At 33.7% G+C, this 15,956-nt stretch overlaps 4 protein-coding genes across 5 annotated transcripts; 1 reads left to right on the top strand and 3 right to left on the bottom strand.

The window, feature by feature from the left end:
- The first annotated feature begins 187 nt into the window (after nucleotides 1-187).
- LOC114190797 (serine/threonine-protein kinase D6PKL2-like) lies at nucleotides 188-2,940 on the top strand. The gene is made up of 2 exons (XM_028079836.2): nucleotides 188-750; nucleotides 1,876-2,940. Exons 1-2 carry the CDS (start codon nucleotides 290-292, stop codon nucleotides 2,672-2,674), a joined length of 1,260 nt encoding a protein of 419 aa, XP_027935637.1. The 5' UTR covers nucleotides 188-289; the 3' UTR covers nucleotides 2,675-2,940.
- A 2,164-nt stretch (nucleotides 2,941-5,104) lies between these two features.
- LOC114192100 (copper transport protein ATX1-like) lies at nucleotides 5,105-7,914 on the bottom strand. Its single transcript, XM_028081683.2, has 3 exons — nucleotides 7,686-7,914; nucleotides 6,750-6,825; nucleotides 5,105-5,533 (listed from the first exon to the last, which is right to left on the bottom strand). The coding sequence occupies exons 1-3, from the start codon at nucleotides 7,692-7,694 to the stop codon at nucleotides 5,370-5,372; spliced, it is 249 nt and encodes an 82-aa protein (XP_027937484.1). The 5' UTR covers nucleotides 7,695-7,914; the 3' UTR covers nucleotides 5,105-5,369.
- A 1,924-nt stretch (nucleotides 7,915-9,838) lies between these two features.
- LOC114192354 (GDSL esterase/lipase At5g03610-like) lies at nucleotides 9,839-12,055 on the bottom strand. 2 transcript variants are annotated; one of them, XM_028082053.2, is made up of 5 exons: nucleotides 11,779-12,055; nucleotides 11,504-11,677; nucleotides 11,132-11,400; nucleotides 10,641-10,950; nucleotides 9,839-10,212 (listed from the first exon to the last, which is right to left on the bottom strand). In XM_028082053.2, exons 1-5 carry the CDS (start codon nucleotides 11,903-11,905, stop codon nucleotides 9,992-9,994), a joined length of 1,101 nt encoding a protein of 366 aa, XP_027937854.2. In that variant the 5' UTR covers nucleotides 11,906-12,055; the 3' UTR covers nucleotides 9,839-9,991. The 2 variants fall into 2 exon arrangements, with proteins under 2 accessions (XP_027937854.2, XP_027937853.2); XM_028082052.2 differs by having other exon boundaries at nucleotides 9,841-10,215.
- A 1,364-nt stretch (nucleotides 12,056-13,419) lies between these two features.
- LOC114192581 (GDSL esterase/lipase At5g03610-like) lies at nucleotides 13,420-15,591 on the bottom strand. The gene is made up of 5 exons (XM_028082343.2): nucleotides 15,448-15,591; nucleotides 15,157-15,351; nucleotides 14,550-14,812; nucleotides 14,129-14,438; nucleotides 13,420-13,798 (listed from the first exon to the last, which is right to left on the bottom strand). The coding sequence occupies exons 1-5, from the start codon at nucleotides 15,506-15,508 to the stop codon at nucleotides 13,587-13,589; spliced, it is 1,041 nt and encodes a 346-aa protein (XP_027938144.1). The 5' UTR covers nucleotides 15,509-15,591; the 3' UTR covers nucleotides 13,420-13,586.
- Between the last annotated feature and the right edge of the window lie 365 nt (nucleotides 15,592-15,956).

A 15,956-nucleotide genomic window follows, 5' to 3' on the forward strand; every position in this document is an offset into this window, starting at 1 on the left:
AGGATTGATGATGAAAACTATAAAAAGACAAAAAACATAAAAAAAAATGAAAAAAAATGAAGCAGATGGGCCCCTTGACCCAGTGGCCTATTTATGTAAAGGCACCAGATGGCCCAATAATAAACTGCCGGCCCATTATGCCCCCACCTCCTTCTCTCGTTCCCTTCACAAAACTCAACTCTCTATTTCCACCCACACGCACACACCTCTCTCTTTCTCTCTCTCTCTCACGCACAACACAGCAAACTCCAACTCCATTATTATTACTGTTAGAATCATTAGCGACACAATGCACTCCTCCGGCGAAGACGACTCCGACAACCCTGCCACCACCGCGGGCGCCGAGTGGACGTTCTCCGCGAGGAACCACGCACCCTCATCGGACCCCTGCTGGAAAGCCATAGAGCGCGGCGGCGGGACCCTGGGACTGGGCGACCTCCGGTTCGTGCAGCGAGTGGGGAGCGGCGACATCGGAAGCGTGTACTTGGTTGAGCTGAAGGGCTCGAACGGGTGCCTGTTCGCGGCAAAGGTGATGGACAAGAAGGAACTCGTTGCCAGGAACAAAGACACGAGGGCGAAGGTTGAGAGAGAGATTCTGCAAGCGGTGGATCACCCGTTTTTGCCAACTCTTTACGCGTCGCTCGATTCCCCTCGCTGGTCTTGCCTCCTCACCGAGTTCTGCCCCGGCGGCGACCTCCACGTCCTCCGCCAGCGGCAGCCCGATAAACGCTTCCACCACGCCGCCGTTAGGTCTGTCGTCTGTCTCTCCTTTAACTCTCCTATTTAATCTGCATGTGATCCTGTTACACTTTGAAGCGGCGTGGTCACAAAAATGATCACATGTTGGTCTGAACTATTAATGGTTACATTACTTGGGATGCAGAAATTAGTTGAAACCTTAAATATGTTTAGTTTTGTATTATGCGATACTTTTTTTTGTGTGTGTTTTTTATTGAACGCAAGTGATTACAGTTTTAGATGATGAACGAACAACATGCATGCAGAGAATAATTTGGTCGAGTAATTTGTTTCTTTTATTTATTTATACGTTATTATAATATAAATTGGTGTGTTATAAATAGAAAGAAACTTGACAGGTAACAGTTACTGTTTAAGATGCGAGTGGGATTTGTAACTCATTTAACAATGGGTAATTGGGTTTGTTCATGTTGCATACATCACCGCTATTAATGTAACGAAAATGAAAATTTATAAATATTGTAGTGGAGAGAGAGAGCGCGCATGTTTATTTGGCTTCTCTGGATGAGTTGGTGATGCAGTTTGTGATGGGAAAGTTGGGATAGGTCCTTGGGTTTGAGTTGAGTTGGTTTAATCTGCTCATAATTTCATTGGCTGTGGGCCATTAGATTCAATTCATGTCTCCTCTGATGCCTTTGATGGTGAGCCCACGAAGGCTTTTGGTGTGTCCGTCGTGCACCAAATAATAATTTAGTGCCTCCCCCACTTAACCAGTCACCATTATCGGATTACCAAACAATAAACAAATTTTAGAGCGTTTCTGAACTCGAACAGATTTAAATACTTCTGGGATGGAACCTCCATGTTAAACTATTGCATAAACAAGTAATGGAGCTTTTGGGTGTAGTCAAAAGGTTTTATTTCCATAAAATTACAAATAGTGCTCCTACGTCTTCATCAAAATATATTTCGAAATGTATGCAAAATAAGAGTTGATGACGTTTTGCTTGGTCAAATTTTAAAATAATGGGTATGATTATTCAAAAGTGGACCCTGCATGATTTAATTATTGGAGAAATTGATGGTAATAAAATTATGATGCTGATATGCCAAAATAATACATGCCGATAATAACAATTCCACCATGTTATGTTGACTTGAGGGTTGTGGTTACAGGTTCTACGCATCTGAGGTTGTGGTTGCGTTGGAGTATCTACACATGATGGGGATAATATACCGTGATTTGAAGCCTGAAAATGTGCTCATAAGATCGGACGGTCACGTAATGCTCACAGACTTTGACCTCTCACTGAAAGGCGACGACACAACATCAACGGCTCAGATCGTGTTCGATCAAGATCCACCAGGCAACGCCTGTTCCAACGACCATTCCAGGAACCAATGCGCGCCCGCCATGTCATCCTGCATGCTGCCCAATTGCATCGTGCCATCTGTCCCATGCTTCCACCCGAAACGCGGTCGTGGCAAGAGGTCCTCGCGGTGTGGGTCGGTGGAGATCGTGGCGGAGCCAATAGAGATTCGATCGACGTCGTTCGTTGGGACCCACGAGTACTTGGCGCCGGAAGTGATTTCCGGTGAGGGTCACGGTAACGCCGTTGATTGGTGGACACTGGGAGTGTTCATTTTTGAACTGTTCTACGGGATGACACCCTTCAAAGGGCTTGAGCACGAGCTAACCCTAGCGAACATAGTGGCACGTGCCCTTGAGTTCCCTAAGGAACCAATGATCCCAGGTGCAGCTAGGGATTTGATCTCACAACTGTTAGTGAAGGACTCAACAATGAGACTGGGTTCAACAATGGGTGCTCTAGCAATCAAGCACCACCCCTTCTTCAATGGAGTTAATTGGGCATTGTTAAGGTGTGCTACCCCTCCATACATCCCTGCATCAGACAAGTGCAAGGAATTGGTTCGACTCTATAATTGCACAACCAATACCATAGACTTCTATTAGAACTCTCTCTCATATATAAAATCCCAGTTATATATATATATATATATATACACACATATCATCACCATGCATACAACTCACTGCTACAACTTCAACTCAGACAACTGTGGGATTTTACTAAAATTACAAGTGTTTGTGGATTTTCTGTAATTAAGTAATTAATATTAATTGCAGTTGCATCTGATGTGCAGAAAACTGGGGTTGGTGTAATTATAACAAATTTATTTAATTTATGGAACGGGGAGGACAAGATTTCCAGGTATTCATTATTGGATATATGCCAGTTTTCGTTGATGTTATGAAAAGTAAAAGAAGGACAAGGAATTAGATTCCCGTTACGATTCTTTTCTCATGTTATAAAAGTAAAAGACGTAGACATAATTATGGAATATAAAACCTGTCATCATTAATTTTTTACTTGGTTTGCTTTTTATAATGTTGTTTCTGATAATATGAAAGGGAACATAAGAAGATTCGAATATAAGAAAGGCAATTCTTTCTCACTTCCTCCTGTTCGCTTGTCCACATCAATTATTGTTTCCAACAGATGCTGTTGTTGGTTGGTGGGCCAACCATTTCAACTGCCAAATCTATTTTACTTGTTTTTTTTTTTTTAATCTCAGTGTTCTTGTTTTGATTTATCTGGGATGGTTGCAATCACCAAATAGGTTAATTCTGGTAAGAGAGAAAAAAAAACTATGCAATGAAATGTTGTTGGAAAAATAAAACTGCAATACTTTTCTGAGTTATTGGTTGAAATTGAATTAGCTACATATATTCGAATTAGTTGAATGTTTAATACTATATTTAGATATCAATGGTTTTCAATAGAAGAAAGTATTATTATTTTTCTAAATCACATTTCGAATAAAGTATTGTTTAGAAAGAAAAGGATTACTTTTCATAAAATTAGTTCTATTGTTTACACAATAATTTATATAACATACATTTTCTCTTTATATTTCATCAATATATTAATTTTATTTTTCTCTTCTTACGGCTCTCTTTACAGTACAAATGTTATACAAATAAATTGCATAAATTTAAGAAATGTAAAGTTCAACAAAAAAATTAGCCATGAAAAGTACCAATTTTTTCTCAGCCTGTGATTGTCCATCTAGAATCCTGCGGTTCTTCCATTGAAGGCTGTGAATCATTCTTTTGTGACGTGAAAACCACTCCTCTCCATCATCCATAAAAGCTTTGTTTTAGTACTCTTTAAACTAAAATGAATTATGATCGATTCTATTATTGCGGTGCATTTAGGAATTACAAAGTTAAAAGAAAAAGGACTAATTTAAGTGAAGGATTAAAGAAATAAAGAACAGTAGTCGTTCCAGTTATCTAAATATTACAATTTCTCAAGGAATTTTTTTAACAGTAGTTTATGATTTTATAGTTCTAAAACATTTTATATAAATTCTTGGATTGTATACTTTATGGACGTAAAGTTTTTCTATGTAAATTCGTCTTTCATTGCTAAAAACTCATCTTACATTACATTTTTGTTGCACCGGATAAACTTTTTTAGTGTCCAACCATTACTATCTCTAAATGCATTAGTCAAGAGTGGATGAGAGTGCTTAATATCATGAAAAAAATAAACTGGTTTTAGCTGACAATAAAATCAGCCAACAAAATCCTTAATCTACTACCAATTTATCGCTTCATGCATTTTTATATGTGACATATAGGTTAACTGTTGTTTTAAAGGAATATTAATTCCTCAGAAGAATTTTTTTGAAAGCCAGTAGAACTTTCGACAGAGATTTTCCCAATAATTACCTTTCTGAAATTTGATTAGCCATTACATGCATGAAAACTTTACATAATTTAGTCGAACGACGGAAGTTTGTTTCATTAGAGTTTTTCGTAGAGATTTATGTTTATTATTTGTCTTTGCGTCCGTTAAAAGAAATAACAGGATATAAGCTACCCTTTATTATTTTTTTTCCAGGAAAGTTACATTTGCGTATGTTGTTTGAGTCAACAATAGAACCCAATCAAAGGCAGCAAGAGTGGAATAATAAAAAGTATCGATTCTTTCTCTACTCATGTGTGACGTTAAAGCAAATATTAAATATCTTTATCTTTATGCGCTACCGCCCTTTGTTACCGAACCTCTCGATAATACTGAACATTTTTTTATCAGTGGAATACGTGTTTCGGAAAGTTTAAGACCGGTTCAGTCACTACGAGGACGTGAATGTATAAACTATATCTGGGTCTTCAGCTACAGGGTTATTTTTTCTGGTATTTCCCCATTCTATTGATAACCTTCCAGCTTTTCTGTTTTTTTTTTTTAACTGTTTACTTGAACGTCCTCCATAAATCATAGTCTGTGCGCGAGCTAGTGTAACATGCAACTTAGGTAAGAAAATGGACCCAAACCCAATAATGTTTTTAATTGCTTTTAAAGGAGAATATCAATGAGAAAAAAAAAAACATAGTTTCACTATAAAGGATGGCTTTGGAAATATTTGCGGTTTGAATTGACTGACAGAAGGAAGAAAATGAGTGGGAACGAAGACAAAGGAAGTTAAAACCACATTAATACAGTATCACAGATGAGAAAAACAGTAATAATCAGCAGTCTTTGCTGTGACACGACGAGGAGTTCATCGTTATTTCAAGTCCACCAAATAGTATTTGATTCACGCAGCTACTTCGTCCTCACAGAATAGAGCCAAGTGTTTTAGGTAGCAGTTACTGTGCTAGTTTCAGATGCTGCTGCTTCACCTTCCCAGAATGTTGTCTTCTTCCCTGTTTTGGACACGGTCTGCAGAACTGTGTCTGGCTGGACATTTCCCTTCACTACCACCTTCTTTTCGTTCAAATCAATGTCATATGATTCCACACCTGCAAATAAGATCACACTTATTATTCTACAACATTAGAAGAGGAACTATGGCTGGTATGCTGTCACTACAACGACTTTAATCCATAATAACAATTAGTCTTCGCATGTTTACTTCATATTCCTGTACCATGGGAAATCATAGAAACATAAAGGCTTTGAAACTACTAGCATTATATAGGATCTGTTTGGATACAATTTAGCAATGCCTTTAAGACCTTTTCTATAGGAAATATAGAGCTTTTATTATGTTAGAGAAGGAGTTGATTTAAAAATTCAATTTTTGCTTGGTGACATATTCAAACATGTTTCAAAAGTGAATGAAAGGATTATTAGATAAGTTGCCACTTGGCATGAAGATGAGAAACAGCACATATCGGCATGAAGGGATTTCTAGAAAATCATTTCGAACTGCCGCAAAACTAAATCATAACACCCAAAACAAGTACATATGAAGTACATAAAATAGAGCCAGAATATGAAAACTTTAGTTTCAGGATCATAAATAGAATGAATTCCGATGAGATATCGCCTAAACAAGGCTGCCAATGTTTCTATATGTAAACAACGTCAAATTCAGTGTTACATTCTAGTAACAGAATCATGAAAAACCTAAACAAGGTACCATTGATGATTTCCAAGAATAAATCACAAACATGAAGCCCACATGATCAAACAAGCACAGTCCAACAGGACAGAGAACTAAGATAGAAGAGTATCAACAATAACTGAGTTATTTAACCTTATCCCTGAGCTAAAATTATCACACTAGAGTAATCTAAAGGATAATAAAAAGCTGAATTGATATTAACAAGATTTATCATAATGTATTAATATGTTTTTGTATTTGATATGATCGTGTAACTTTGACCACTAACCCTGTTTATAATAGTAACAATCCAAGCAAATTAGGGGAACCAACAACAATTCATGATAATATAAGGATAGATCGTAACCATTATAAAGAGATAATGAATTAAGAGGAAAACTAATCCTAGAGGATAGCTTAAGATATATTGATACGATACTTTCATGTCATGCTGACATCAGAATTGATACAAAATGACAAAAAGGCACAGAATTACAAAGCAAAATGGTTGTGTAAGATAAACATTTTCAGGTCGATGTTGAGTATATTAGAGAAGTTTGCACAAACAGTTAATTAAAATGCTGCTAAGCAAAATATAAATGCATTTTCAATCCAACATATTTGATTACCATCCAATTTTCCAAGAACTCTCTTCACTGCACCAACACATCCTTGGCATGACATATCAACTTTGAGGACAACGGTCTGTACTCAAAATGAAAAAGCACAGATTAAGGGGGCAGATGAAAGAACAAATAACCATCTTAATTCTTAAACCCCCAACACCCCAACATAGAAGAAATATATTTATACTTTGAATTTAAGAAAGAATATAACCAATTAAAAAAAGAAAAACGGGAGTGGGGGCATGGAGGACGAGAGCAGAAAAGGAAATCAGATACAGATATAGCAAATTTACTAGTAACATGCCCACTAATACAACAAAAGAAAAATCATCCATTTCATCTTTGCTGCTACAAGGTAAAAGTAGCCGCATAAATCACGTTTATTCAGGTATAAAGCCTGCAAATACAAATTGAACGCTAAGTCTACAAGCTTTAACAGAAAAACAGAACGAAAAAGTTTGACCATGATTGCATCGGACAAATACTTTTAAATGCTTGAGAAGATCCTTCATACCAAGTAAAATCTCTCATGAACTATGATAACATAGCTGACAGGAAACAAGAAAAAACACGCTAAAATCCAAAATTCTAAGCAAATAAGAAAGGGCCGATCATATATAGTATTAGATTTGAACCTAGGGCAACAATAACAGATAGTATTTCAATTCAACTGTTCCCGAAATTAATTGACAGATAATATAATCAGGAACATGGAGTTCAAAGACAGATACAGAGATGAATGCAAAATTCTGCGATAGTTGACAGAGAAAAGCAATGGTTGATGAACATCAAATGCATGCATAAACAATAATTCGAGATATGTGATAAAATCCCAGGTATAAAGTCTAGGTCAAATAACGAGAAGGCGAATCAGAAAAGGGGGATTGAGGGAAAAGACAAGAGAAAGATAGAATTAAAATAGAGAAGGTGTGGATGTACCTGAGACATGGTTAGAGATGAAGAATAAAAGAGGAAATGAAATGAATAAGAAGAGGGAAAATGGGAAGAAAGGGGGGAGTGAGTTGTTTTTATAGGGAAATATGGAAGAGAGGTGAAAAGGAAGGAAGAAAGTTGGGTGGTGTGGGTTGGGTTGTTGGGTAAGGTTTAGTTGAATTCACCAAAGCTCCTTCTTCTGTAGAGCAACGTCAACTCTTACGCATTAACTCTGCCGCTACGTCAACTCCCAATGCTACACTTTTTTTTTTTTTTTTTATCAAAGTGTATTTTCTTTAATTTATTAAAATGGTCATTTAAAAAAAATGGATATTTGTAAATTGTGTTAAGTTGACTCGATTTTATTGTGAAAAATTTGAGCTAAAATGACACGTCTAAATTAAAGTATTTTTAAAGTGAAAAAGTTAATTTGAAAATATTTGTAAAAAATAACCAAATATTTCTTTACAATTAGAAATTAGTAATTCTATGATCTAGAATATTTTATGGCATTTAGACATTGTCTTGTACATAGTAGATTGAATTAATAGTCACATATATTATCAAAAAATATTTCTCCAGTGTATTGGAATTGTTTTGATCAGTAATTACATGTTGGTGATGAATTACTAGGATTTCACTAGTTTATCAAAACTCATTACTTATTTCGATGAATTATGGACTCATAATATATGGATTTGGGACATATTATATCGGTTTTAAGCTACAAGAGATATAATATGTTTCTCATCATGATATATTATATCTCTTACATTTGAAGATCAATGTAATATGTCTCTCAAAATGTGACATTACATGATTGAAGCTGATAACTTATGTAATATATGTGTCTTTTTCTCAAATTAAAGCACTTTTATATCAATCAAGTATGAGTCTAAGTCTCATATTGAATAAAGATGAGAAAGTTGAACATCATATAAGGATAAAGATCCATAAACCTATTGTTTTAATGAATTAAAGATGATGTCAATCCAATTCATTAATATTGTATCTCATCAATGATCTTCTTTTGAAAGATCAAACCATTTTTTCATGGATTGTGCAACCTATCTAACAAGTCAATGACTTTTTTACATGAATAAGTTTATATATGACTTGTGTAAAATGTATTGTTTGTAGTAATGTATAAATGACAAGATAAATTGGAACTTTATACAACAACTCTCTAAATTACAAAAATAAATAATTAAAATTATGTTTTTTAGATAAAAAAAATTGGAGTGAAATTAAACAAACATTGATTATTTTATCTTAAATAAATAAGTGAAATTTCTCTAACTGAAAAACTTTTATTTTTTGTGTCTGATTCAATAAGTGGAACTAAATATGTTAGATAAGTTAGGTAGAAAACAATATTACGAGAAAACTCAAAATTTTAAGCTTAATGTAATCAAAACATCAAAGACTTGCTTCTTAATTCATTTAAAATCAACAAGAATAAATAGAGATACTTAAATATCTAACCTATTTATACTTTTTTTTTCACAGCAAAATTCCTGGTCAATCTACCACAAATTTACATTTTAAAAATATGTGTAGTACATGGTCTATATATAAAACATCTAATCCTAATGTAACGCATATGTGCATTAAATGCGTCTCTATACATTATTTACTTCTTTAATAACTCCGTTTTTTGATTTTATTCTTTTGTCTACTTTTAGCAAACATAACCAATACTTCTCTTTCACCTCCACAAACTTTATTGTGTATTTTTTAATAGTTGGATTGAATTTATACGCTAAGAATTCGCATGTAGCATAATGTCGCTTATCAAGAGTCACAGTCATAAAATTATTAAAAACTTAATTTTCTTATATCGTATGCATGTGTTTTTTATTTTTGTTGAGAACGTCATTTAGTTTGTTTAAGTTTTTATTTTTTTAAAGAATGGCTGAAAACAATGAAGCGTCTAGTATTTTTAAATTATTGATTATTATTACAAAAATATTTGTTTATTATTGTTAAAACCTAAAAGACATTAATTGTTTTGAATTATATCACTATTTTCATTTAATTTGAACTTATATATTGATTGTGATATAAAAATGAAAATAAGAGAAATTAAAGGGATCGCAAGAGCAATTAAAGGAAGATTGATTTTATTATTTACTCATTTGTTATTAGAACAAAACTAAAAAATAATATCACCTATTTAAAACTGATTAATAATTTAAAAACTATGTAGTAAAAACATATTTAAACTTACATGTTTATTTTCCTTTGTCATTATCTGTGAATAACCCAGTTGTAATGTTTGTAAGGATAAGATAGCATAAATTCCTTAAAGATCAAAGTTTTGTCTGAATAAGGTTGCGGAGAGAAGAATACAACATGGTGTATACTCCATACCAACCATTATGAGAAAGGTGAACTCCCTCCCAAAAGAATGAAAACTCTGGTTTTTCACACAAACCATATTTCTTTTCTCCTTTCTCATCCACACTTCCACAGTAATATTCCGTGCTCACTCCCTCGCAACATGGTTTCAGTGGATTCATCAATGTTGGGTCTTCTGACAAATGGAGAAAAAAAAAAAAAGTCACCATCAAGATATTTTATTTTTCTTTTAAACTTTTTCGATTCTGACCAAATTCGTTCGGCAGCCGTTTTTTGGAACAACGATCAGTATTGTCTACTTTGAAGTGTTTGAATTCTGTCACGGTTTTATTCTTAAAAAACGTATCGAGAGTGAAGAGTTAAAGTATTTAAACTTCGCTCGACGTCGGCTCCTAAGCAGATATATGATTTATTGAGTGTACCAAAACAAACGCGATAGTTGTTCTAACCATGACTTCCGGACGAAAGTTGAGTCGGAATCGAAATATAAACAATAAAGTAATGAAAAATAGCAGTGTCTACAATTTAGGCAAAAAGGTTTTAACAATTTAGCATTGTTAATTGAAACTTGAAAAACCTTTTGAAAAAAGAAGAACTTACCAGAACGCCTTTTCTGCATAGTTGCAAGTACAGAGAGGAAAGAGTTGTATAAGTCCAATGTCACAAAGACTGGTTTTCCCAATTCCTTGTTAAGTTCTTGCACAATTTGGAGAAGCATTTGACTGTAATTTTGGGAGATGAAATTAAGAGGTTGAAGGCATTTGTCATAGGAAGATGCCGCAGTTAGCAAAGGCATGCACCCTATAGGCTCTAATAACCCCACTGCTATTTTATTTATTCCCAAGCCGTGGATGCGTCTCAGATTTATAGACATTTGCTGGATAAGTGATGCAGTAAAAACATGTATGTCCTGCCACACAGAGAAATGTGAAAAACATACATTTACAATTGGAAAAATAAATATATACATTTAGCAGAAGGGTTATGCAGAATTCGGAAAACTGACACAAATTTATAAAAACTAGGATTGGATCAGCAAACCGTGAAACAGAGGTTATGCATAAAAGAAAGTAATTAGCTGAACCACTCACTCGCATGCTTCCTTGTTTTCTTTGTAGAAATGTAGCATAGTCGTTTCCAGCAGCACTGACCAGAGCAACAGAAGATTCAAGGTCGGTTTTAGTGTAGATCTTTTGTTGGATTACCCTCTCAAACCAGTCAATTTGGACAGTCATGTTTGGTCCTTCATTCAAAGTGTTGAAAATACCAGTTCCTCCATGAGCAAAGTTTATACCATATTGTAGTTCTGAGGAATTTCTAAATACATAAGGTGTCGGGGATTTTATTTTCAAAAATGAAGCTGCATGTAGATATAACATATCAGTGAAACATAAGAAATGACCACATTAACATGAGTACAAATGATGCTGTAAAATGAGGAAGTAATCTATGACAGAAAGTACCAATGTAATCTGTGAGGACACGACCATCGGAGAACCTTCCAGCAGGTGTACCAGGAAAAGTAATTCCACTGGGAGGCTTATACGAAATTGAGTTCACCAAATTCCCCGTGTCAACATAAGAGTCTCCAAAAACAAATAGTTTTACCTCACCTAACCTTTCAGCCCCTTCCACTTCTACAACAATATTATGAAATAGCTTTATATGTCAGGAACCAGAAAAAATGAAACCATCAACTATTTTATTTGATTCTGATGTGTAGTGTAGTGTAGTGTACCTCTTAAAATGAAGAAGAAGAGAAGGAGCAGAGTGGTCACTGATGGAATTTGCTTCACCATTGATGATATCTTGGCTGATACGGACATGACAAAGTATAAGTTTTCACTCTGCAAAGATAACACCATATATATATATTGGCTGATACATTTATGAGATACAAAGTTGAATCAGATTAATTAGGTGCGAAAAGTGACTTGAGGCCTAGCTAGCTAGTCAATGTAATTTTACCCACAACTTACATTGTGGAAAAAGAAAGGAGTGGCAGATGAGGGAAACTTTATTGATCACTCTGAATACAAGTGATTTTATACCAAAATGTCACATATAAAAGAACCCTTGCACCCTGAATCTTACTAAAAAAAATTAGGTTTTACTATATTGTTCAAATGGTTGTTGAAACAAAGTGGTCGGCCACCAGTACTCAACAATCTCAATCCACCATGTTTAGTCGCACTGGACAAGACCAAAGCTTCAGGGACTAATCACTAAATGGTTTTGTCTGTTCATCAACAACTACTAATTTGTCAAGAACGGTTGCGGATTTTCAAGAAGTAATTGGGAAATGAAAAATAAATGTAAACAATTTTTTAGGGTGCCTTCTTTATATTTAATTTTTGCTAATGCTCTGTGTAATATGAAATATTTTCATAAAAACTATAAAAAGAGTTGTTAATCGGCACTATTTGGGATTTTTTTTATTTAATTGTTGTTGGGACTTGTAACACCTAAAACAATGGTTTGATACGAGATCAAATATTTTATTGTTTTTTATTCTATTTTACTGAACATTAAAAATATATTGTTTTAAATATTTTTTTAATATATTTTAAAACATTAAAATAAGTAATAATCAGTATAATAAAAAAATTAACAAAAGAATTCAAATTAAATTTAACATCACTTTTGTTTTTTACATACATCAAATTTTAATAATAAATATCATATTAATATAATAAAAAGAATATGTTATAATAAAATAATAATTTTTTAAATTGTAAGTTGAAAGTAAAAGAAAATTTGTATGTCAAATAACCACTCTCCACTTTATTACAATCCACCAACGTACATTATTGGTATAGCTTTTTATGCACTTAGAAGACAATTAGAAGAAAAAAAAGTTACATCATTTTCTTTTCATTTGATTGTTGCTAAGACCTTGCAACCCCTAAAAATATTTTTTAAATTAAAAATAAAGCTATAACTCTTTCATTGTTTATTCTTAAAACAATACTTTGTTACAATCCACCAATGTACATTATTGGTATAGCTTTTTATGTACTTAAAAGACAATTGTAAGAAATAAAATTACATCAATCATACGCTATGAGTTGTTTGATCTCATTTCTTTGCATGTCATCTTCATCCAAACAATATAAGATCATAAGTTTTCTCTTTTATTTTTTTCTATTTTTTTCTTCACTTCCAAATGAAACAGTAATCCTAAAAAATTGGTATATAAATGGATTCCACTTTTAAAGGGTACAAACTAATTTTGAAATCCTGATCCAAGCTTATAATTAGTAAAACTTACAGACTTTTCCAACTTTCTCTTTTATAAATTTAGGTGTTTTTTGAATAAATATTTCATATTAAAAACTACGACAGATTCATGGCTAAAAATTGATAATTATGAAAAAACATAAGTGTCTAAGAATTTCGGTCACAATCTTGTCGGTAGAAGCCTTAACAACCATTCATTTATTTATGTTCATGACCTAGAACTCCACAGTACAGACATGTAATTTAATGTTTTACTAAGCTCAGCATGCTAGAAATTAGAATACGTCATTATTAATTATGAGTTCTCTATGTAAGTTGCACAAGAGAAGGTTGCAACATTGTGTATACTGCAGACCAACCATTTTGAGAAGGGTGAACATTGTCCCAAAAGAAAGAAACTTTTGGGTTCTCACATAAACTATATTTCTTTTCTCCTTTGTCATTTACAGTTCCACATGAGTCTCCCAAATTCTTTACGTCACAGCATGGCTGCAATGGATTCATCAGCGTTGAGTTTGCTGCATAATGTAAAAAATAAAAAAGGAAGACATCATCAAGACAATTTATTCTTATGTTAACTAATTGCTTGCACGAAATCAATTAATGTTATCTGTCATTATTAGTGTAACAGGAAAATAAGGATCAGAGTAGCATCAAATTATTGTCTACATAGTAAAAATTATCTAGTGTTATTAATAACTAGGCGGGTCTAACTTTGTTTGTGTTTCCCACATAACCAAATAATAAAGAATGTGTTGTTAGCATTTCTTTACCTAAAGAGAACTTTTAAAACCAAATATTAAATTCTCTCCTAAAAGTGCTATGGTGAAAGCAGAATGAGAACTAACCAGCACGCTTTTTCTGCATTGTTTCAATTGCAGAGAGGAAGGAGTTGTAGAGGTCCAGTGTTATGAACACTGATTTTCCTGCTTGGTTGTTGAGTTTTTGTATGGCTTGGAGCAGCTTTTTGTTGTGATCTTTGGAGACTAAGTTCAAAAGGCCAATGCAATTGGTACGAAGAGATATCACATTCAACGCAGGCAAACACCCAATTGGTTGTAATAATCCAACTACTACCTTATTTATCCCTAAGTTGTGAATGCGATTTAGATTTACTGACATTTGCTCCACAAGTGATTCCATGAAGGCTGGCAAATCCTGTAACACATTGCAAAACAATTAACCATAATTATTTAATTGGAATCACATTGCAGAATGAGGAACAGAAACACCAAATCTGCCAAAATACAAACATAATTAACCACTTACTAAAATGCGCCCAGTTTTTAGTGCATTTGTATAATCATTACCACCAGCATTGACGAGAGCAATTGAGGACTGAAGATCAATTTTGGTATAGATATTTTGTTGGATTAGCTTCTCAAATGAGTCGATTTGGACAGTCATGTTTGGTCCATTAATGGAAGTGTTGAAAATACCAGTTCCTCCATGGGCAAAGTTTATGCCGTACTGCATATTAGACGAATTTCTCAACGCATATGGTGTAGGGGATTCGATTTTCAGAAAGGAAGCTGCAATGAACATGATATCAGTCAAGATAAATACATCACAAAATGAACACATTTCATACAACAACAATGCACACAGATTAAATCTATATAGCAAAGTTTGGTGTTATTGTAATGTTGTTTCCACATTTGGGTAGTCTAAGTGAAAGGATCCATCTGACGAACACGACAAACACGCAATGAATCAAAAGAAAGAACATCTGGTTTGCAAAATTTCAGAGTACGAGTCAGTCACGCAATTAACACTGAAATTTCTCTGATTCAAATCCAAACATGCCATGTTAACCCACTTTGAGTTCTGTTTTCAATTTTAAAGTTATGCAGAGAGAACGAAAAAAGAGTACTACCAATGTCATCAGTGATGATGCGACCGTCACAGAATCTGCCAGCAGGAGTACCAGGAAAAGTCATTCCATTGGGAGGCTTGTATGATTCTGAATGCACGAAATTCCCTGTGTCAACATAGGAGTCCCCGAAAACAAACAGTTTTCTTGCAGTGTTGCTGTCGTAAATCCCATATGACTTCTTAGCCCCTTTCACTTCTGCAACATTGACATGCATATATAGCTATGGTTACCAACCGATATTAAACATGAAAGGGAATAGATTCTGATTGTGATGTTATTTTACCCACATACCTGTGAAAATCATGAAGGGTAAAAGGAAAATAGAGATTATGCAGAGAATGTGCTTTGCCATTGATGATCCTTATTAGGTGAGGAATATTGACTCCTTCTATTTGGCTGGTAAAGCAAGGTAAAGTATAAATACTCAGAAGCAGAGACAGATTTAAGGTATGAATTGGGTTCTTGGAATTTCTAACATTTTTTATTTTATTAGTTTTAAATGTCTTAAAATGTATATATTACTTTGAACATAATAAGTAAGTGTCATTTATCTACTATATCAGGTTAGGGAACAAAATAGAAGTCATTGTATCTTAATAATTTACCTTTTCTTAAAAATTTATATAAAATAGCACTTAAAAGTGTTTTTTCATGGAATTTACATTTTTATTAATGGACAAACTTTCCTACTCACAAAAAAGTACGATTTTTTTTTTCGAAAATATATCAACTTTTTCATGGAGAATGGTACATTCATTATTATTTTTTTAAAATCATTAATTGATTTTGTGAGCATTAAC

The sequence above is a fragment of the Vigna unguiculata genome, chromosome 7 (genome assembly GCF_037176805.1).
Source record: "Vigna unguiculata cultivar grain cowpea cultivar isolate G323 ecotype 2 chromosome 7, ASM3717680v1, whole genome shotgun sequence".
NCBI lineage: Eukaryota > Viridiplantae > Streptophyta > Magnoliopsida > Fabales > Fabaceae > Vigna > Vigna unguiculata.